Here is a 23,697-nt window from a genome sequence, read left to right as displayed (position 1 = left end):
ACATCTCCTTTACCAGTGGCAAAATATAGTGATAGGTTTTTACCCTTTCAACTGTTACAAAAACTGACACCTTTATACAAGGCATCATGTTTGCAATAACCACAATACAAGCAGTCAAAATGCAAACAAAAAGAAACAACTCTGATAATCATAATGATATGCACTGTCCTTGAAGTTGATTGGTCCACACCCGAGACAGCTTTTCTCAGAGCCTAGTCTCCATTGGTGTTGGACCAGATGAAAGGGTAAAAACCTATCACTATCTCCATGTGTTTAGAGTATTTGGCTGCTGGTATAAATGTCCACGTGATGATGATGATGATGGTATCAGCCACTTGATTGAGCTGCTGTCGTTTGTGATGGACAGGCCGCTTCTGAAGAGGAGCTACACAGCGCGGGGAGCTGTAACTGGTACAATACAAAACAATCGTTTCGCGTTTTTTCACATCGCGTGAGGCTGGGCTATAGGTGCATCGTGTGTGTACTGCTAAGTTTGTGTACTTGTGTGTGTACTGCTGTGTGGGCACTGCTGTGTGTGTATCGGTGTGTGTACTTCTGAAAGATCTGGGCAAAGTCCCATCGGTGAGCTCCTCCGGCAGGCAAGGCTGCGTTGGCTGGGTCATGTAGCCCGCATGCCCAGCCACCGCATGCCTAAACAGCTTTTGTTCAGCCGGATCGAGGGGGCTAAACGGGCGCGGCACGGGATAGAGAAGAGATGGAGTGATGTGGTACAGGGGGGCGTGGAGCTGAGTGAACTTGCCGATGACTGGTATTAGCGGTGTCAAGATCGGCCTCAGTGGAGGAGGCTCGTGAAGGACGCTACTGGGCAGTTGGAGGCAGTCGCCCTCCAACAACAACGGAGGGCGGACGAGCGACGCTCACAACAACGAGCGGAGCGCCGGGTGGCTAAAGCACAGCAAGTTGACACAGTAGGGGGCACAGATGGTGCATCAGCCACTCGTCTCAGTGATTTCAGTCAGTCGACCCGTGGCACCTGCTGGGTCTGCCCCGTGACCTATCAGCGGGCGTACGACACTTCACGTGGCCTCAAGGTGCACATGGCCTGGCACAAGCGTCGTGGTGACGTCACAGCCACTTAGTGTTGTACTGCTGTGTGTGTACAGCTAAGTGTGTGTACTATTATGTATGTAACGGTGTGTGTACTGCTATCTTCTAGTGTGGGTGTGTACTGCTGTATGTACTGGTGTCGTTGTGTACTGCTGTGTGTGTGGAGTGGTCGTGTTGCGGTTCGCGCTACGCTGCACTGCGAATCCGGCGACCCGAGTTCAACTCCCGCTCACGGCCAACACCAGTGACGATTGTCTGAACCGGTCCTGAAACTACCCAAGGTCGACTCAGTCTCAAAGCAGTACCGATGCGGTGTGTACTAAACATCGCTACTAGGGAGACAAAGGCGGCCTGGCTTGGTGCTTGCCACCCACACGCATCCATAAGAGCGTTTTTGGGTTAGATTGCGTAAATGTATAAATGTGTCGTTCAACCCGCCACCACCCGACACAGCCAACTAGTAAGGGTTGTCACGTCAACAGAACGTGCCAATTCGTCACTGGTACAGCACGCGGGTGTGTTGGAGAGCCAAGCCACAACATTTACAGTCACTCCACCCTCAGCTCTCGCACTGCCCTTGCCTCGTTTTTATTTTATTTCTCGCAGGAAAGAAGATCAGAGCCAGGGTCTCTAAGGTAAGAAGATCAGAGCCAGGGTCTCTAAGGTAAGAAGATCAGAGCCAGGGTCTCTAAGGTAAGAAGATCAGAGCCAGGGTCTCTAAGGTAAGAAGATCAGAGCCAGGGTCTCTAAGGTAAGAAGATCAGAGCCAGGGTCTCTAAGGTAAGAAGATCAGAGCCAGGGTCTCTAAGGTAATAAGATCAGAGCCAGGGTCTCGCAGGTAAGAAGATCAGAGCCAGGGTCTCTAAGGTAAGAAGATCAGAGCCAGGGTCTCTAAGGTAAGAAGATCAGAGCCAGGGTCTCTAAGGTAATAAGATCAGAGCCAGGGTCTCTAAGGTAAGAAGATCAGAGCCAGGGTCTCTAAGGTAAGAAGACCAGAGCCAGGGTCTCTAAGGTAAGAAGATCAGAGCCAGGGTCTCTAAGGTAAGAAGATCAGAGCCAGGGTCTCTAAGGTAAGAAGATCAGAGCCAGGGTCTCTAAGGTAAGAAGATCAGAGCCAGGGTCTCTAAGGTAAGAAGATCAGAGCCAGGGTCTCTAAGGTAAGAAGATCAGAGCCAGGGTCTCTAAGGTAAGAAGATCAGAGCCAGGGTCTCTAAGGTAAGAAGATCAGAGCCAGGGTCTCGCAGGTAAGAAGATCAGAGCCAGGGTCTCTAAGGTAAGAAGATCAGAGCCAGGGTCTCTAAGGTAATACGATCAGAGCCAGGGTCTCTAAGGTAAGAAGATCAGAGCCAGGGTCTCTAAGGTAAGAAGACCAGAGCCAGGGTCTCTAAGGTAAGAAGATCAGAGCCAGGGTCTCTAAGGTAAGAAGATCAGAGCCAGGGTCTCCAAGGTAAGAAGATCAGAGCCAGGGTCTCTAAGGTAATAAGATCAGAGCCAGGGTCTCTAAGGTAAGAAGACCAGAGCCAGGGTCTCGCAGGTAAGAAGATCAGAGCCAGGGTCTCTAAGGTAATAAGATCAGAGCCAGGGTCTCTAAGGTAAGAAGATCAGAGCCAGGGTCTCCAAGGTAAGAAGATCAGAGCCAGGGTCTCTAAGGTAAGAAGACCAGAGCCAGGGTCTCTAAGGTAAGAAGATCAGAGCCAGGGTCTCTAAGGTAAGAAGATCAGAGCCAGGGTCTCTAAGGTAATAAGATCAGAGCCAGGGTCTCCAAGGTAAGAAGATCAGAGCCAGGGTCTCTAAGGTAAGAAGATCAGAGCCAGGGTCTCTAAGGTAAGAAGATCAGAGCCAGGGTCTCTAAGGTAATAAGATCAGAGCCAGGGTCTCGCAGGTAAGAAGATCAGAGCCAGGGTCTCTAAGGTAAGAAGATCAGAGCCAGGGTCTCTAAGGTAAGAAGATCAGAGCCAGGGTCTCTAAGGTAATAAGATCAGAGCCAGGGTCTCTAAGGTAAGAAGATCAGAGCCAGGGTCTCTAAGGTAAGAAGACCAGAGCCAGGGTCTCTAAGGTAAGAAGATCAGAGCCAGGGTCTCTAAGGTAAGAAGATCAGAGCCAGGGTCTCTAAGGTAAGAAGATCAGAGCCAGGGTCTCTAAGGTAAGAAGATCAGAGCCAGGGTCTCTAAGGTAAGAAGATCAGAGCCAGGGTCTCTAAGGTAAGAAGATCAGAGCCAGGGTCTCTAAGGTAAGAAGATCAGAGCCAGGGTCTCTAAGGTAAGAAGATCAGAGCCAGGGTCTCGCAGGTAAGAAGATCAGAGCCAGGGTCTCTAAGGTAAGAAGATCAGAGCCAGGGTCTCTAAGGTAATAAGATCAGAGCCAGGGTCTCTAAGGTAAGAAGATCAGAGCCAGGGTCTCTAAGGTAAGAAGACCAGAGCCAGGGTCTCTAAGGTAAGAAGATCAGAGCCAGGGTCTCTAAGGTAAGAAGATCAGAGCCAGGGTCTCCAAGGTAAGAAGATCAGAGCCAGGGTCTCTAAGGTAATAAGATCAGAGCCAGGGTCTCTAAGGTAAGAAGACCAGAGCCAGGGTCTCGCAGGTAAGAAGATCAGAGCCAGGGTCTCTAAGGTAATAAGATCAGAGCCAGGGTCTCTAAGGTAAGAAGATCAGAGCCAGGGTCTCCAAGGTAAGAAGATCAGAGCCAGGGTCTCTAAGGTAAGAAGACCAGAGCCAGGGTCTCTAAGGTAAGAAGATCAGAGCCAGGGTCTCTAAGGTAAGAAGATCAGAGCCAGGGTCTCTAAGGTAATAAGATCAGAGCCAGGGTCTCTAAGGTAAGAAGACCAGAGCCAGGGTCTCGCAGGTAAGAAGATCAGAGCCAGGGTCTCTAAGGTAATAAGATCAGAGCCAGGGTCTCTAAGGTAAGAAGATCAGAGCCAGGGTCTCCAAGGTAAGAAGATCAGAGCCAGGGTCTCTAAGGTAATAAGATCAGAGCCAGGGTCTCTAAGGTAAGAAGACCAGAGCCAGGGTCTCGCAGGTAAGAAGATCAGAGCCAGGGTCTCTAAGGTAATAAGATCAGAGCCAGGGTCTCTAAGGTAAGAAGATCAGAGCCAGGGTCTCCAAGGTAAGAAGATCAGAGCCAGGGTCTCTAAGGTAAGAAGACCAGAGCCAGGGTCTCTAAGGTAAGAAGATCAGAGCCAGGGTCTCTAAGGTAAGAAGATCAGAGCCAGGGTCTCTAAGGTAAGAAGATCAGAGCCAGGGTCTCTAAGGTAAGAAGATCAGAGCCAGGGTCTCTAAGGTAAGAAGATCAGAGCCAGGGTCTCTAAGGTAAGAAGATCAGAGCCAGGGTCTCTAAGGTAAGAAGATCAGAGCGAGATCAGACAGAGAGAGAGAGGGAGAGAGAGATCGCGTAGAGCTCTCACAACCCAACCTCTGCCTCTTTCTCTCCGGGCTGTAACTCACTTGTCGCTGCCTTTTCATCCCTTTTATGATTGCCACTCAACTCCCTTAATTGCCCTTCAACTCTCTTACCGTCGAGTGAACTATCGTCGGGAGAAGTAGCATCGAGTGAACTAGTGTCCAGTGAACACTATAAACATTCAGTCTGGAAGAACAGCCAAGCGCTGAAAGGAAAGCGTGAAATGTGAAACGCCAGCAGAACATCTTCACGGTAAACCAATCGTGACGATAATCATGAAATATGACATCGCAATGTACTGTGTCGACTGATATCCGAGTACCGCATTGTGCGTGGCGTGGAGTTGTGGCGCAATTGTATGCGCTGCAGCTGTGAACCCGGCTGAGACCCAAGTTCGATTCCCGCTCACGGCCACCAAAATCGGTGATCGCCGCAACTATCTGAACACGTCCTGGGCCTCTCCTAGATCGACTCGGCCTCAAAAGAATAACATCTTGCAGTGGAGTAGTAAACATCACCAGTGGGGAGACAAAGGCGGCCGGGCAGGTGTGGTGCTGGCCACCCACCCCCATACATTCAGCACTGCTGCCCATAGACTCAACACTGCTACCCATAGACTCAACACTGCTACCCATAGACTCAACACTGCTACCCATAGACTCAACACTGCTACCCCATAGACTCAACACTGCTGCCCATAGACTCAGCACTGCTACCCATAGACTCAGCACTGCTACCCATAGACTCAACACTGCTACCCATAGACTCAACACTGCTGTCCATAGACTCAGCACTGCTACCCATAGACTCAACACTGCTACCCATAGACAACACTGCTACCCATAGACTCAACACTGCTACCCATAGACTCAACACTGTCACCCATAGACTCAACACTGCCACCCATAGACTCAACACTGCCACCCATAGACTCAACACTGCTGCCCATAGACTCAACACTGCTGCCCATAGACTCAGCAGTGCCCCTGTACATGAAGCAGTCCCCTCCTTAGCCTCCTTCCATTCCTCTCTGACAGCCTCCATCCCTCTTCCCCATCGCCCACCCCCCTCCACTTCTCCCGTCTCAACACTCCACTTCCGGCCCCCACGTGACCCCTGCTCCAGTCACTCCACCCTCAGCCTCGCTCAGCGCTTGCCCCAAGTCTGTTACAGGCTACACGTGGTGGTGATGGTGGTGATGCTACTTAGTACTTACCAATGAATAATAGTAGTATTAATATTGTTGTTGTTGTTCCAAGTGGAGAAGTCAGGGCCATTCCTTTACGAATAGAGGACAGGAATTCTGTAAAATGAACACGTTACAAACGATATATAAATTAACAAGCTTTACTACCGGGCTTCGGATTCGTGTCTTTGATTAACACATTCCTGCTGCGGAGGGAGCTGGTAGGAACGTTGGGTTGCTCGGTCAATGGCCTGCAGGGTCAACGGCGGCGTGGTGTATTCCGCAAATATGGCCGACTGTGAGGGCGGGCACAAGCCGGCGTGAGTAGGTGAAACGTTGAGTTTTATACGGGCACCACGGGGTGACCAGCCCCTCCCCACCCAGCCCACCCCTCCCACCCAGCCCCACCCTCCCCACCCAGCCCCTCCCCACCCAGTCCCTCCCCCCCACCCAGCCCCTCCCTGCACGACGGACGGACACAATAATCCCCTGTGGGCTGGTGTAACCAGGAGGTTCCTACCAGTAATACGCGGCCTACGCGGAGGGGGGGGGGGGATGCGTGACGTCAGTAGGCACACTGCGTGACGCTACCGCATGCGGGTGACATGACAGAGATGTGACGTCACCGCTCACTTGCCGTGCAAAATATATGCATTATTGCGCCCCCCCCCACACATAAAAAACATTACTAAAGTCTATTTTATACTTTTTGCATGGTGTACAATCTGGAAACTACCCATATGCCACATTTCAAGTTTTTTGCATGTCGGGAAGTATGCTAAACATTTCAAACAGACACACATTCACAATTTTATTTTTTTCTATCGATATAGATGCCTTCGTTTCGCAGGGTCACATCTCCCCACCTCACCATACTGCAAGACTCATCAACACGAGACAATTCATCTCAACGGGAACTCTCTCAGCTGATGGTTAAATCAAGGACCTCAATAACAGGAGGCAATACATCTCAATGGGAGCTCTCAGCTAGTGGTTAAATAAAGGACCTCAATAACAGGAGGCAATGAATCTCAATGGGGGGGTCTGAATGTCGGAGTGAGGAAGTTAAATTGGGATTAAATATCCCGGTTAGACCGCTAACCATCCGACCGGTTCCTCAACTGGTGAAGGCCACGGTAGCATTGCCCGCATGCCTCTCACCTACCTGTCGGTGTTTCCAACTCACCTTAGAGGTATGCGCGTGAAATACCAAAATAAAGATCCCCCGTATAGCCTCTTACAGACTGTTGGGGCAAGTGCTGTAGGCCAGTAGTGAGGGGTGGGTGGCCAGCACCACGCCCGGCCGCCTTTGTCTCCCCAGTGGCGATGTTTACTACACACCGCACCGAGCACTCACACGCTTTGAGATGCGCTTCAGTGGCCGTCTGGAACGCTCTTCCTCGCGATATTAGGAAGCCACTTTTAAATCATCTCGATTGAGCACTCATTTGTTTAGGACTGAGTGCTGTTGTTGTTCTGCTTAGATTGGTGTCCTTCACCCGCACCTCCGATCATCCACGGTTGACTACGTACGGTGCGAAAGAAATTCAACATAACAAGACCCGCCATTCGCCACGACGTGACGGTGACGTTACCACGGCGCCTGTGCCAGGCTAGGTGCACTTACACACTCATTCACACTCACACTTACACACACTCACACACTTACACACTCTCACACTTACACACTCACACACACACACTCAGAGGCGACAACCCCACACACTCACACACTCACACACACTCACACACTCGCACACTTACACACACACTCACACACTCTCACACTTACACACTCACACACTCACTCACACACACTCAGAGGCGACAACCCCACACACTCACACACTCTCACACACTCTCACACTCCCACACTCACATACCTACACACTCACACACACTCACACACTCTCACACACACACTCTCACATACTTACACACTCACACACACTCACACACTCACTCACACACACACTCACACACTCTCACACACACACACACTCTCACATACTTACACACACACACTCACACACACACTCACACACTCTCACACACTCTCACACACACACACTCACACGTACACACTCACATACTTACACACACACTCACACGTACACACTCGCACACTTACACACACTCACTCACACTTACACACACTCACACACTTACACGTACACACTCACATACTTACACACACACACTCACACGTACACACTCACACACTCGCACTCTCACACGCTCACACACTCACACACTAACACACTCTCACACACTAACACACTCACACACACTCACACACTTACACTCTTACACTCACACACTCACACACTCGCACAGAGTTAAATCCTCACCGTTGTTAGCCCAAGTCACGGCTCCATGGGGTGAACGATGATGATTCGATGCACGCGTTCAGTGGCACCGCGTGTGTGTGTGTGGGGTTGTCGCCTCTGCGTGTGTGTGTGCGTCTGTGTGTGAGTTTGTGTGTGTGGGGTTGTCGCCTCTGCGTGTGCGTGTGTGTGTGCGTGTGTGTGAGTGTGTGTGGGGTTGTCGCCTCTGCGTGTGTGTCAATGCACAGTGGGTAGTGACTGCTACCTGCCCCGTCACATTCTGACAGCCCGATGGATGCTTCACCACCCCGCGTCTCTCTCTCTCCGTTTTATACGACGAGACCAGCTGAGGTTGCCCAGAGAGAGAGTAACTCGCAGAAGGAAGTGAGATGACTCTGATGTTCTTTCGTCCAAGGGGTGGGTGGGGGGCTGCAAGACGTCACAGATGTAATCACTTCGCCTGGTGCCACTTTTACTCTCCCCGTGGTCACGTGGATTCTTCTCGAGGTCCTCAGGTTTCCCCCCTCCACATTCAGAATCGACGTCACCACGTGTCTAGAGTTTGTGTCTGCTGCTCTCAATGTCCACGTGATGATGATGATGACGATGATGATACTGGGAGGAACCACCTGGTTCCACCAGCCCACAGGGGATTATTGTGACCAGAACCAGAGGACGTGAGGGATCTTGTTGGTTCATATCGTGTATGCTGGTGACAAATTAATTAATAAAATCAATTCTATAACTTATTGACATTCAGTGCAAGATCCGTAAATCAGGTGTTACGTGGTGGGTGCTCTTTCTGGTTTTCATAAGCACACGCGCTGCTGCATTCTGCATATGTTGCAGGTTGCAAAATGACTTTTTCGGAAAACCGGAAAAGAGCATTGCAGTAGTCAAGTCTCTCGGTAGTAAACCGAGAGCGAAAAGGCTGTACCTTAGCAATGTTTCTAAGATGATCAAATGTCGTTTTGGTGATATATCTGACAGGGCTCCCATGTCCACCAAGACACGGACCTCAACACCTTGAATAGAGCGTGATACCACCGAGAAGCCTGCAGATGCCGCGATCACCCGACGCACCAATTTCCTCCACTGTGTTCCAGAGCTAGGCTGAATTATTTAATCTGGGGTAATCTGCGAGTACGTTCGGTTCTATTTCCCACGTTCCTAGCAGCGGGTGCCGCGTCTTGCCTATCACGCTTGTTTAGTAAAATGGCGGACTCTGTCCACGCCTCCCCCGTGCCGCCCAAAATGGCGGCGTCCGGCTGCGCATCTTCCTCGCCACGTGTAATGGCGGCCGTCGCGCTTACAGACGTTCCCACCAGGACGTCAACTCCGGATTCCTGGCCGTTCCTTCCCGACGATGTCAGTGCTGAGCGCCCCGCCACCATGATACAAAAAAAAAATTTAGGGGGGGGGGGGTCGACAATTTTCGAAAACCTGTTAGATAAACGATTTACCCACCACTTTCTATAACTTTTTTGACTTCTGCAAGCCTCTCATAATTTTGTTGACGGACAAATGGACAGACAAACGGCACGCTGGGTTTTCACAATAGCATAGTAATTGTGTATGTATATGTTGTGTTTTTTAGAGAAGTTTTTAAATATATTTTTCCCCCGGGCAACGCCACATACTTCCCGCTAGCAGGTTATATATGCCGATTTGGTTCTTTTTTACCTGAAAATTTAATGGTGAAATTTCCCAATTTTAACGGAATATCTAGCACTAAGGGTTGTTCGGTGGTGCCTGTTGCACCACTCACAACTATTTACGGTCTTCGGCCAGGAAAGTCACGAAACAAATTGCACACGAACGATGCATTCCTGCAAGCACCCGATGCTCTGTTTTAAAGTTTTAAATGAAACATTTTTGAATTGTATTATATTTAGAATTAGATTATTTTCTTTCTTCATTAAAAGCTTATATCATTTTACATCTGGAAGACTTCATTGAAAAGGACATTTCGTGTGAATTTTCTCTCGTCGTTAAGTCGATGGCCTTGCTGGGGGTTCAGTTCGATGTGGACTTTCGCCTGTTTGGGATTGGAGGATCGAGATAAGGCGACACGGAGCTGGCCGTGTGAGAAGACCGCCGTCTGCAGATCAATTTCAACGTAATCGAACGTCTGTCCCTGCGCCTCCGTCGTTCATGCAGGGGGCATGTATGTTTGCAGCGCCCCCTGCATGAAAACGACAGAAAGTGCAGCATTCATCACTGATAGATAAAGTTGCGTGCTTATGTAGTGGTGATACGCGCTGGCGGTAAGGATCGTGTGGCAGCGCGTGGTGATTGGCTGTGTGTGTTGGTGACGCGCGCTGACAGTGAGGGATCATAGGTCAGCGCGGGGTCATGGGTTATGAGGTGGTGATTGGCTGTGTGTGGGTGACGCGCGCTGACAGCGGAGGGATCGTGTGGCAGCGCGTGGTGATTGGTCAACTAAGGTGGGTGCTCACGTCGCGGTCCGCATAGGCTCCGTCTCCTGGGAGCGGAGGCTATATAAGGCGGTGCGCGCAGGCGCGCGGGGAGTTGGTGACCAGTGAAGACAGAAGACAGAGGAGGAAGAGATAGGGCCCTGGGACACCTAGTCCCGCTGTCCTTGTGAGGACCGGGGCCCTATGTGGCTCAGAGGCGGGACCTTGGGACCCGGGGCCGGACGTCCGTGTGAGAGCCGGGCCGCGGGATCCAGAGGTCGTGACCCACGCCCAAGCTGGGGTGGGTCTGTAGGTTCCACGGATGCTACGGGGCTGGAGTGCCCGGGAACGTGTAGCGGGAACGTGTAGCGTGAGCTGTAGTGACCACACGTGTCGAGTGGAACGTGTAGCGTGAGCTGTAGTGACCACACGTGTCGAGTGGAACGTGTAGCGTGAGAAATAGTGACCACACGTGTTATTGTGGCAAGACAAGTGTTAATAAAGTGTGGTACCCGTCAAGTGGTTTCCCGCCGTAGTTTACTATACTTCACTTATATAAGAGTATTCTAAAGATAAACACAACCGAGGAATGCGCTTTTTGTTGAAAGATAAAGCTGTGAAAATTTGGTAAACTTTGGCCAAAAATGGTATGCCGATTTGCTTTTTAGGATTTGAAAATTTCGTGGTGAAATTTCCCTGTTTTAATTTAATATATAGGAATATAAGGCTAAACAGAACCGAGGAAAGCACTTTTTGTTGAAAAATAAAGCTGTGAAAATTGGGCCAATTTTGGGCAAAAATGGCATAGGATAGTATGCCCATTCGCTTCTTTTTTCATTAAATTTTCATGGTGAAATTGCACACTTTTAACGGAATATATAGGATTCTAAGACTAAACACCACCGAGGAATGCACTTTTTGTTGAAAAATAAAGCTGTGAAAATTGGGCCAATTTTGGGCAAAAATGGCATTGGTTAGTATGCCCATTCGCTTTTTTTTTCTTAAAATTTTCATGGTTAAATTGCACACTTTTAACTGAATATATAGGATTCTAAGACTAAACACCACCGAGGAATGAATTTTTTGTTGAAAAATAAAGTTGTGAAAATTTGACCAATTTTGGCCAAAAATGGCATAGGTTAGTATGCCGATTTGCTTTTTGGAAAGTGAAATTTTCATAGTGAAATTTCCCACTTTTAATGTAATATTTATGATTCTAAGACTAAACACAACCGAGGAATGCACTTTTTGTTGAAAAATAAAGTTGTTAAAATGTGCTTAATTTTGGCCAAAAATGGCATAGGTTAGTATGCCAATTTGCTTTTTCGGACGTGAAATTTTCATAGTGAAATTTCCCACTTTTAATGTAATATATAGGATTTTAAGGCTAAACACAACCGAGGAATGCACTTTTTGTTGAAAAATAAAGCTGTGAAAATTTGGGCTAATTTTGGTCAAAAATGGCATAGGTTAGTATGCCTGTTTGCTTTTCGGGACGTGAAAATTCCATCGTGAAATTTCCCACTTTAAATGTGTAGTGTTGTAATTACAGACCAATAAACTTCTTTATGAGGCACACCGTTCATTGTCTTTCTTCCGACACGGTCCCTAACACACACAAGCGGTATACGGTCCCCTTACCCGATACCTAGGGAGGAATGGCCTCCGGGCTTGACGGGACCTACTCACGGGTTACCCGCTAACCTAACGTCCTCCGGCTGGGACCTAGGGGAGGCTAACTGACTCGACCACTGGGTCTGTGGGTCCCCACCACTGGTCACACCGAGCCTCAGCCCTTAGAAGAGCTGCACGGCTTGGTTCCAGGGTCCTATCTATCTCCAGCCCGGGCTTCGGTCTTCGTGTGGAGAGAACTAACTCGAGCTCTCAGCGCTCTGGCTTTTATACAGGTTCGTGGCTGCCTCCGTCTCAGACACGCAACCTTCTTGGAACCTTCTGAATGGTCTTTCCCGAACCTTCTGATTGGTCCTTCTCAAACCGTCGTTCTGATCCGCTTTCACCTTCTCTGACCCCGGGAATTTTCCCGAGCAGGAATTGGTGTTTTGATCCGCTCTCACCTCTGTTTGACCCCGGGCATTTCGCCACGGAGGTAACACTGCTGCACCCCGTTGACACTCAGTGGTACTGCAGGTTAGTGAATGCTGATTGGCGATCACCTCTAAAAATGTAATATATAGGATTATAAGGCTAAACATCACCGATGAATGAATTTTTCTTATTTTAAATAATCCGTAAAAATGTGAACAATTTTGGCCAAAAACGGCATAGGTTACTATGCCGATTTGCTTTTTTTACTTCAAAATTTCTTGATGAAATTGCGCACTGTTAATGTACTATATCGGATTATAAGGCTAAACACAACCGAGGAATGCATTTTACAGGTAGGAACAATATGTTCCACACTGCCCACCAGGGATGTTTTGTCTGTCTGTCGTGCATAAATAAATATATAATATTAACAGCTTTTTGATTGGTGGAGACCTACTGCCGGGTACGGAGAGGGGAGGTGGCTAAGGAAGGTGGGAGTCAGGAGAGGGGCATGAGGGGGGGGCAGAGGAGGGGCCTAAGGGAGGGGGGGTTAGGGGAGGGGCCTAAGGATATGGGGGGGAGGGGTCAGCGGAGGGGCCTGAGGGAGGGGGGGGTAAGGGGAGGGGCCGATAGCTAAGGGGGCTGGCTACCTGGCTGCCAGCGTGGTGGGGATGTAGCTCAGTGAGAGTGCGCACGCTTCGCATGTGTGAGGCCATGGGTTCGATCCCCGGCATCTCAATGTTGGAAGATTTTATTTAATTTATGTTTTTAACAAAGGTTGATTTTTAAAATCAATTGGCTGTGTCCATGTCCCTGTAATAGGGGTGCAAATTAACTCTCGTAAACACATCCTGCGCAGGGAGCTGGTAGGAGCGTTGGGTTGCTCGGTCAATTGCCAGGGTCAACGGCGGCGTGGTCTATTTCGCAAATATAGCCGACTGTGAGGGCGGGCACAAGCCGGCGTGAGTCGGTTAAACGTTGAGTTTTATAAGGGCCACCATGGGGTGACCAGCCCTTCCCCACCCTCCCCCACCCAGCCCCTCCCCACCCTCCCCTCACCTCCCAGCCCAACCCCTCCCATTTTTTGATGCACGACGGACGGACACAATAATCCCCTGTGGGCTGGTGGAACCAGGTGTTTCCTACCAGTATAACCCTATATGAACGATACCTGAGGGTGAATTTGTGTTGATTTCAGGAACTTGCTATTTGTATAGCTAGCGATGCACACAGTGATCAAATGGTTTTCTTAAAATTTTGGAGATGAAAACCAGTGCTTAAAAGTATCCAAAACACCTATTTATTTCCGAATTAAATATTTCCAAGAAGAAATAAATTGGGACAGCATTATAGTATCCATCCACATGTATTCTTGTTATTTCTTTTTGTTTCAAAGAGATACATTTTGCTTGGACTCTGTGCAGACTCGATGTGTCCAGGGCCCAGGGCCAACAGGAGAGAGAGTGGGGTGACGAGGGAGAGGAAGAAGCTGATGACGAAGTTTCACCCCGTACCGAGGTGGAACTGCGCCCAGGTAGCGCCACCATGGGGATGTAGCTCAGTGGTAGAGCGCATGCTTCGCATGTGTGAGGCCCCGGGTTCAATCCCCGGCATTTCCACGAGGTGATATTTTGCCAGTGGACAATTTTACTCTTTTAACGGAATATGTAGGATATTTAGGCTAAACACAACCGAAGAATGCGCTTTTTGTTGAAAAAATAAAGCTGTAAAAATTTGGCCAATTTTAGCCAAAAATGGCATTGTTTAGTATGCCGATTTTCTTCATGGGACGTGAAGATTTCATGGTGAAATTTCCCACTTTTAACGGAATGTATAGGATTCTAAGGCGTAACACAACCGAGGAATGCACTTTTTGTTGAAAAATACAGCTGTGAAAATTTGCCTAAATTTTGGTAAAAATATGGCATATGCAGATTTGATTTTTGGCGTGTGAAAATGTATTGGTGAAATTTACCACTTTTAACGTAATATATGGGATTCTAAGGCTAAACACCACCGATTAATGAATTTTTTGTTGAAACATAAATCTGTAAAATTTTGGCGAATTTTGGCCGAAAATGGCATAGGTTAGTATGCCGATTTGCCTCTTTTTTACATGAAATTTTCATGGTGAAATTTCCCACTTTTAACGGAATATATAGGATTCTAAGGCTATACACCACCGATGAATGCATTTTTTCTGGGGAAAATAAAGCCGTGAGAATTTGGCCAATTTTGGCCAAAAATGGCATACGTTAGAATGCCGATTTGCTTCATGGGACGTGAAGATTTCATGGTGAAATTTCCCACTTTTAACGGAATTTATAGGTTTCAAAGGCTAAACACAACCGAGGAATGCATTTTACAGGTAGGAACAATATGTTCCACACTGCCCACCAGGGATTTTTTGTCTGTCTGTCGTGCATAAATAAATATTTAATATTAACAGCTTTTTGATTGGTGGAGACCTACTGCCGGGTACGGAGAGGGGAGGTGGCTAAGGAAGGTGGGAGTCAGGAGAGGGGCATGAGGGGGGGGGGCAGAGGAAGGGGCCTAAGGGAGGGGGGTTCAGGGGAGGGGCCTAAGGATATGGGGGGGAGGGGGAGGGGCCTAAGGGAAGGGGGGTCAGGGGAGGGGCCTAAGGGAGGGGGGAGTCAGGAGAGGGGCCTAAGGGAGGGGGCAGAGGAGGGGCCTGAGGGGGGTGGGGCAGAGGAGGGGCCTAAGGATATTGGGGGGAGGGGTCAGGGGAGGGGCCTAAGGGAAGGGGGGTCAGCGGAGGGGCCTGAGGGAGGGGGGGGTAAGGGGAGGGGACGGTAGGTAAGGGGGCTGGCTACCTGGCTGCCAGCGTGGTGGGGATGTAGCTCAGTGGGAGAGCGCACACGTTGCATGTGTGACGCCATGGGTTCAATCCCTGGCATCTCCATGTCGGAAGCTTTTATTTAATAAATTTTTCCAACAAAGGTTTAATTCCAAAATCAATTGGCTGTATTTTTTTTTCGATTTAAAGCTTTCGTGATTGCAGGGATTCATCTTCTTGCTTTTTTCGGTAAAGTCACGTAGAAGGGAAGTAATAAAATAATAAAAATAAACATAATAAAATAATTCTCACGACGTTTCGGCCACAACGCAAGCAGCCGTCCTCAGGTGAAAACCAGGTCTGTCTCCCCGACATGGTGAAATTTCCCACTTTTAACGGAATTTATAGGTTTCGAAGGCTAAACACAACCGAGGAATGTACTTTTTGTTGAAAAATAGAGCTGTAAAAATTTGGCGAATTTTGGCCAAAAATGGCATAGGTTAGTATGCCGATTTGCCTCTTTTTTACTTGAAATTTTCATGGTGAAATTTCCCACTTTTATCGGAATATATAGGATTCTAAGGCTATACACCACCGATGAATGCATTTTTTCTGGGAAAATAAAGCCGTGAAAATGTGGCCAATTTTGGCCAAAAATGGCATACGTTAGAATGCCGATTTGCCTCTTTTTAACTTGAAATTTTCATGGTGAAATTTCCCACTTTTAACGGAATTTATAGGTTTCAAAGGCTAAACACAACCGAGGAATGCATTTTACAGGTAGGAACACTATGTTCCACACTGCCCACCAGGGATTTTTTGTCTGTCTGTCGTGCATAAATAAATATATAATATTAACAGATTTTTGATTGGTGGAGACCTACTGCCGGGTACGGAGAGGGGAGGTGGCTAAGGAAGGTGGGAGTCAGGAGAGGGGCATGAGGGGGGGGCAGAGGAAGGGGCCTAAGGGAGGGGGGTTCAGGGGAGGGGCCTAAGGATATGGGGGGGAGGGGGAGGGGCCTAAGGGAAGGGGGGTCAGGGGAGGGGCCTAAGGGAGGGGGGAGTCAGGAGAGGGGCCTAAGGGAGGGGGCAGAGGAGGGGCCTGAGGGGGGGGGGGCAGAGGAGGGGCCTAAGGATATTGGGGGGAGGGGTCAGGGGAGGGGCCTAAGGGAAGGGGGGTCAGCGGAGGGGCCTGAGGGAGGGGGGGTAAGGGGAGGGGACGGTAGCTAAGGGGGCTGGCTACCTGGCTGCCAGCGTGGTGGGGATGTAGCTCAGTGGGAGAGCGCACGCTTTGCATGTGTGAGGCCATGGGTTCAATCCCCGGCATCTCCATGTTGGAAGCTTTATTTAATACATTTTTCTAACAAAGGTTTAATTCCAAAATCAATTGGCTGTATTTTTTTTTCGATTTAAAGCTTTCGTGACTGCAGGGATTCATCTTCTTGCTTTTTTCGGTAAAGTCACGTAGAAGGGAAGTAATAAAATAATAAAAATAAACATAATAAAATAATTCTCACGACGTTTCGGCCACAACGCAAGCAGCCGTCCTCAGGTGAAAACCAGGTCTGTCTCCCCGACATGGTGACATTTCCCACTTTTAACGGAATTTATAGGTTTCGAAGGCTAAACACAACCGAGGAATGTACTTTTTGTTGAAAAATAGAGCTGTAAAAATTTGGCGAATTTTGGCCAAAAATGGCATAGGTTAGTATGACGATTTGCCTCTTTTTAACTTGAAATTTTCATGGTGAAATTTCCCACTTTTAACGGAATATATATGATTCTAAGGCTATACACCACCGATGAATGCATTTTTTCTGGGAAAATAAAGCCGTGAAAATGTGGCCAATTTTGGCCAAAAATGGCATAGGTTAGTATGCCGATTTGCCTCTTTTTAACTTGAAATTTTCATGGTGAAATTTCCCACTTTTAACGGAATATATAGGATTCTAAGGCTATACACCACCGATGAATGCATTTTTTCTGGGAAAATAAAGCCGTGAAAATTTGGCCAATTTTGGCCAAAAATGGCATAGGTTAGTATGCCGATTTGCCTCTTTTTTACTTGAAATTTTCATGGTGAAATTTCCCACTTTAAACGGGATTTATAGGTTTCAAAGGCTAAACACAACCGAGGAATGCATTTTACAGGTAGGAACAATATGTTCCACACTGCCCACCAGGGATTTTTTGTCTGTCTGTCGTGCATAAATAAATATATAATATTAACAGCTTTTTGATTGGTGGAGACCTACTGCCGGGTACGGAGAGGGGAGGTGGCTAAGGAAGGTGGGAGTCAGGAGAGGGGCATGAGGGGGGGGCAGAGGAGGGGCCTAAGGGAGGGGGGTTCAGGGGAGGGGCCTAAGGATATGGGGGGAGGGGTCAGGGGAGGGGCCTAAGGGAAGGGGGGTCAGGGGAGGGGCCTAAGGGAGGGGGGGGTAAGGGGAGGGGCCGATAGCTACAGGGGCTGGCTACCTAGCTGCCAGCGTGGGGGGGATGTAGCTCAGTGGGAGAGCGCACGCTTTGCATGTGCGAGGCCATGGGTTCAATCCCTGGCATTTCCATGTTGGAAGCTTTTATTTAATTCATTTTTCCAACAAAGGTTTAATTCCAAAATGAATTGGCTGTATTTTTTTTTCGATTTAAAGCTTTTGTGACTGCAGGGATTCATCTTTTTGGTTCTTTCGGTAAAGTCACGTAGAAGGGAAGTATTAAAATAATAAAAATAAAACATAATAAATTAATTCTCACGACGTTTCGGCCACAACGCAAGCAGCCGTCCTCAGGTGAAAACCAGGTCTGTCTCCCCGACATGGTGAAATTTCCCACTTTTAACGGAATTTATAGGTTTCGAAGGCTAAACACAACCGAGGAATGTACTTTTTGTTGAAAAATAGAGCTGTAAAAATTTGGCGAATTTTGGCCAAAAATGGCATAGGTTAGTATGCCGATTTGCCTCTTTTTTACTTGAAATTTTCATGGTGAAATTTCCCACTTTTCACGGAATATATAGGATTCTAAGGCTATACACCACCGATGAATGCATTTTTTCTGGGAAAATAAAGCCGTGAAAATTTGGCCAATTTTGGCCAAAAATGGCATAGGTTAGTATGCCGATTTGCCTCTTTTTTACTTGAAATTTTCATGGTGAAATTTTCCACTTTTATCGGATGAATGCATTTTTTCTGGGGAAAATAAAGCCGTGAAAATTTGGCCAATTTTGGCCAAAAATGGCATAGGTTAGTATGCCGATTTGCCTCTTTTTTACTTGAAATTTTCATGGTGAAATTTCCCACTTTAAACGGGATTTATAGGTTTCAAAGGCTAAACACAACCGAGGTATGCATTTTACAGGTAGGAACAATATGTTCCACACTGCCCACCAGGGATTTTTTGTCTGTCTGTCGTGCATAAATAAATATATAATATTAACAGTTTTTTGATTGGTGGAGACCTACTGCCGGGTACGGAGAGGGGAGGTGGCTAAGGAAGGTGGGAGTCAGGAGAGGGGCATGAGGGGGGGGGCAGAGGAGGGGCCTAAGGGAGGGGGGTTCAGGGGAGGGGCCTAAGGATATGGGGGGGAGGGGTCAGGGGAGGGGCCTAAGGGAAGGGGGGTCAGGGGAGGGGCCTAAGGATATGGGGGGGAGGGGTCAGGGGAGGGGCCTAAGGGAAGGGGGGTCAGGGGAGGGGCCTAAGGGAGGGGGGGGTAAGGGGAGGGGCCGATAGCTACAGGGGCTGGCTAGCTAGCTGCCAGCGTGGTGGGGATGTATCTCAGTGGGAGAGCGCACGCTTTGCATGTGTGAGGCCATGGGTTCAATCCCCGGCATCTCCATGTCGGAAGCTTTTATTTAATAAATGTTTCCAACAAAAGTTTAATTCCAAAATCAATTGGCTGTATTTTTTTTCTATTTAAAGCTTTCGTGACTGCAGGGATTCATCTGCTTGCTTTTTTCGGTAAAGTCACGTAGAAGGGAAGTAATAAAGCAATAAAAATAAACTTAATAAAATAATTTTCACGACGTTTCGGCCACAACGCAAGCAGCCGTCCTCAGGTGAAAACCAGGTCTGTCTCCCCGACATGGTGAAATTTCCTACTTTTAACGGAATTTATAGGTTTCGAAGGCTAAACACAACCGAGGAATGTACTTTTTGTTGAAAAATAGAGCTGTAAAAATTTGGCGAATTTTGGCCAAAAATGGCATAGGTTAGTATGCCGATTTGCCTCTTTTTTACTTGAAATTTTCATGGTGAAATTTCCCACTTTTCACGGAATATATAGGATTCTAAGGCTATACACCACCGATGAATGCATTTTTTCTGGGAAAATAAAGCCGTGAAAATTTGGCCAATTTTGGCCAAAAATGGCATAGGTTAGTATGCCGATTTGCCTCTTTTTTACTTGAAATTTTCATGGTGAAATTTTCCACTTTTATCGGATGAATGCATTTTTTCTGGGGAAAATAAAGCCGTGAAAATTTGGCCAATTTTGGCCAAAAATGGCATAGGTTAGTATGCCGATTTGCCTCTTTTTTACTTGAAATTTTCATGGTGAAATTTTCCACTTTAAACGGGATTTATAGGTTTCAAAGGCTAAACACAACCGAGGAATGCATTTTACAGGTAGGAACAATATGTTCCACACTGCCCACCAGGGATTTTTTGTCTGTCTGTCGTGCATAAATAAATATATAATATTAACAGCTTTTTGATTGGTGGAGACCTACTGCCGGGCACGGAAAGGGGAGGTGGCTAAGGAAGGTGGGAGTCAGGAGAGGGGCATGAGGGGGGGGCAGAGGAGGGGCCTAAGGGAGGGGGGTTCAGGGGAGGGGCCTAAGGATATGGGGGGGGAGGGGTCAGGGGAGGGGCCTAAGGGAAGGGGGGTCAGGGGAGGGGCCTAAGGATATGGGGGGGAGGGGTCAGGGGAGGGGGCCTAAGGGAAGGGGGGTCAGGGGAGGGGCCTAAGGGAGGGGGGGTAAGGGGAGGGGCCGATAGCTACAGCGGCTGGCTACCTGGCTGCCAGCGTGGTGGGGATGTAGCTCAGTGGGAGAGCGCACGCTTTGCATGTGTGAGGCCATGGGTTCAATCCCCGGCATCTCCATGTCGGAAGCTTTTATTTAATACATTTTTCCAACAAAGGTTTAATTCCAAAATCAATTGGCTGTATTTTTTTTCTATTTAAAGCTTTCGTGACTGCAGGGATTCATCTGCTTGCTTTTTTCGGTAAAGTCACGTAGAAGGGAAGTAATAAAGCAATAAAAATAAACTTAATAAAATAATTTTCACGACGTTTCGGCCACAACGCAAGCAGCCGTCCTCAGGTGAAAACCAGGTTTGTCTCACCGACATGGTGAAATTTCCCACTTTTAACGGAATTTATAGGTTTCGAAGGCTAAACACAACCGAGGAATGTACTTTTTGTTGAAAAATAGAGCTGTAAAAATTTGGCGAATTTTGGCCAAAAATGGCATAGGTTAGTATGCCGATTTGCCTCTTTCTTACTTGAAATTTTCATGGTGAAATTTCCCACTTTTCACGGAATATATGGGATTCTAAGGCTAAACACCACCGATGAATGCATTTTTTCTGGGGAAAATAAAGCCGTGAAAATGTGGCCAATTTTGGCCAAAAATGGCATAGGTTAGTATGCCGATTTGCCTCTTTTTTACTTGAAATTTTCATGGTGAAATTTCCCACTTTAAACGGAATTTATAGGTTTCAAAGGCTAAACACAACCGAGGAATGCATTTTACAGGTAGGAACAATATGTTCCACACTGCCCACCAGGGATGTTTTGTCTGTCTGTCGTGCATAAATGAATATATAATATTAACAGCTTTTTGATTGGTGGAGACCTACTGTCGGGTACGGAGAGGGGAGGTGGCTAAGGAAGGTGGGAGTCAGGAGAGGGGCATGAGGGGGGGGCAGAGGAGGGGCCTAAGGGAGGGGGGTTCAGGGGAGGGGCCTAAGGATATGGGGGGGAGGGGTCAGGGGAGGGGCCTAAGGGAAGGGGGGTCAGGGGAGGGGCCTAAGGGAGGGGGGGGTAAGGGGAGGGGCCGATAGCTACGGGGGCTGGCTACCTAGCTGCCAGCGTGGTGGGGATGTAGCTCAGTGGGAGAGCGCACGCTTTGCATGTGTGAGGCCATGGGTTCAATCCCCGGCATCTCCATGGCGGAAGCTTTTATTTAATTCATTTTTCCAACAAAGGTTTAATTCCAAAATCAATTGGCTGTATTTTTTTTTCGATTTAAAGCTTTTGTGACTGCATGGATTCATCTTCTTGGTTCTTTCGGTAAAGTCACGTAGAAGGGAAGTAATAAAATAATAAAAATAAAACATAATAAAATAATTCTCACGACGTTTCGGCCACAACGCAAGCAGCCGTCCTCAGGTGAAAACCAGGTCTGTCTCCCCGACATGGTGAAATTTCCCACTTTTAACGGAATTTATAGGTTTCGAAGGCTAAACACAACCGAGGAATGTACTTTTTGTTGAAAAATAGAGCTGTAAAAATTTGGCGAATTTTTTTTTTTACTTGAAATTTTCATGGTGAAATTTCCCACTTTTAACGGAATATATAGGATTCTAAGGCTATACACCACCGATGAATGCATTTTTTCTGGTAAAATAAAGCCGTGAAAATTTGGCCAATTTTGCCCAAAAATGGCATAGGTTAGTATGCCGTTTTGCCTCTTTTTAACTTGAAATTTTCATGGTGAAATTTCCCACTTTTAATGGAATATATAGGATTCCAAGGCTATACCCCACCGATGAATGCATTTTTTCTGGGGAAAATAAAGCCGTGAAAATTTGGCCAATTTTGGCCAAAAATGGCATAGGTTAGTATGCCGATTTGCTTCATGGGACGTGAAGATTTCATGGTGAAATTTCCCACTTTTAACGGAATTTATAGGTTTCGAAGGCTAAACACAACCGAGGAATGAACTTTTTGTTGAAAAATAGAGCTGTGAAAATTTGGTCAAATTTGGGCCAAAAAATGGCATAGGTTATTATGCAGATTTGATTTTTGGCGTGTGAAAATGTATTGGTGAAATTTACCACTTTTAACGTAATATATGGGATTATAAGGCTAAACACCACCGATGAATGCATTTTTTCTGGGGGAAATAAAGCCGTGAAAATTTGGCCAAATTTGGCCAAAAATGGCATAGGTTAGTATGCCGATTTGCCTCTTTTTAACTTGAAATTTTCATGGTGAAATTTCCCACTTTAAACGGGATTTATAGGTTTCAAAGGCTAAACACAACCGAGGAATGCATTTTACAGGTAGGAACAATATGTTCCACACTGCCCACCAGGGATTTTTTGTCTGTCTGTCGTGCATAAATAAATATATAATATTAACAGCTTTTTGATTGGTGGAGACCTACTGCCGGGTACGGAGAGGGGAGGTGGCTAAGGAAGGTGGGAGTCAGGAGAGGGGCATGAGGGGGGGGCAGAGGAGGGGCCTAAGGGAGGGGGGTTCAGGGGAGGGGCCTAAGGATATGGGGGGGAGGGGTCAGGGGAGGGGCCTAAGGGAAGGGGGGTCAGGGGAGGGGCCTAAGGATATGGGGGGGAGGGGTCAGGGGAGGGGCCTAAGGGAAGGGGGGTCAGGGGAGGGGCCTAAGGGAGGGGGGGTAAGGGGAGGGGCCGATAGCTACAGGTGCTGGCTAGCTAGCTGCCAGCGTGGTGGGGATGTATCTCAGTGGGAGAGCGCACGCTTTGCATGTGTGAGGCCATGGGTTCAATCCCCGGCATCTCCATGTCGGAAGCTTTTATTTAATTCATTTTTCCAACAAAGGTTTAATTCCAAAATCAATTGGCTGTATTTTTTTTCCGATTTAAAGCTTTTGTGACTGCAGGGATTTATCTTCTTGGTTCTTTCGGTAAAGTCACGTAGAAGGGAAGTAATAAAATAATAAAAAAAAAAACATAATAAAATAATTCTCACGACGTTTCGGCCACAACGCAAGGAGCCGTCCTCAGGTGAAAACCAGGTCTGTCTCCCCGACATGGTGAAATTTCCCACTTTTCACGGAATATATAGGATTCTAAGGCTATACACCATCGATGAATGCATTTTTTCTGGTAAAATAAAGCCGTGAAAATTTGGCCAATTTTGCCAAAAAATGGCATAGGTTAGTATGCCGATTTGCCTCTTTTTAACTTGAAATTTTTATGGTGAAATTTCCCACTTTTAACGGAATATATAGGATTCTAAGGCTATACACCACCGATGAATGCATTTTTTCTGGGAAAATAAAGCCGTGAAAATTTGGCCAATTTTGGCCAAAAATGGCATAGGTTAGAATGCCAATTTGCCTCTTTATAACTTGAAATTTTCATGGTGAAATTTCCCACTTTTAATGGAATATATAGGATTCTAAGGCTATACACCACCGATGAATGCATTTTTTTTGGGGAAAATAAAGCCGTGAAAATTTGGCCAATTTTGGCCAAAAATG

General features: G+C 47.4%; 1 protein-coding gene and 4 non-coding genes across 7 annotated transcripts in view; 4 read left to right on the top strand and 1 right to left on the bottom strand.

Annotated features, from left to right (window-relative positions):
• Positions 1-8,358, bottom strand: part of LOC144737952 (cell adhesion molecule DSCAML1-like) — a 34,109-nt gene extending 25,751 nt beyond the window's left edge. The window contains exons 1-3 of one of the 3 annotated variants that reach the window (XM_078620861.1): positions 8,000-8,358; positions 7,006-7,173; positions 5,679-5,765 (exon numbers count right to left, since the gene is read on the bottom strand). In XM_078620861.1, the coding sequence (XP_078476987.1) occupies positions 5,679-5,739 (61 nt within the window). In that variant the 5' untranslated portion in view covers positions 5,740-5,765; positions 7,006-7,173; positions 8,000-8,358. The remainder of the gene's footprint in view (positions 1-5,678; positions 5,766-7,005; positions 7,174-7,999) is intronic. The other 2 variants (XM_078620860.1, XM_078620859.1) reach the window with 2 other exon arrangements.
• Positions 8,359-13,985: 5,627 nt separating this feature from the next.
• On the top strand, positions 13,986-14,057 carry TRNAA-CGC (transfer RNA alanine (anticodon CGC)). Its single transcript has one exon. It is a non-coding gene; the product is annotated as a tRNA-Ala (tRNA).
• A 2,438-nt stretch (positions 14,058-16,495) lies between these two features.
• Positions 16,496-16,567, top strand: TRNAA-UGC (transfer RNA alanine (anticodon UGC)). The gene has a single exon. It is a non-coding gene; the product is annotated as a tRNA-Ala (tRNA).
• A 3,694-nt stretch (positions 16,568-20,261) lies between these two features.
• Positions 20,262-20,333, top strand: TRNAA-UGC (transfer RNA alanine (anticodon UGC)). The gene has a single exon. It is a non-coding gene; the product is annotated as a tRNA-Ala (tRNA).
• A 996-nt stretch (positions 20,334-21,329) lies between these two features.
• Positions 21,330-21,401, top strand: TRNAA-UGC (transfer RNA alanine (anticodon UGC)). Its single transcript has one exon. It is a non-coding gene; the product is annotated as a tRNA-Ala (tRNA).
• Positions 21,402-23,697: the final 2,296 nt, after the last annotated feature.

This window comes from Lampetra planeri, chromosome 76 (assembly GCF_965212315.1).
Source record: "Lampetra planeri chromosome 76, kcLamPlan1.2.h2, whole genome shotgun sequence".
Lineage (NCBI taxonomy): Eukaryota > Metazoa > Chordata > Hyperoartia > Petromyzontiformes > Petromyzontidae > Lampetra > Lampetra planeri.
Note: the sequence above shows the minus strand (reverse complement) of the source record. Positions and strands in the feature narration are given on the sequence as shown.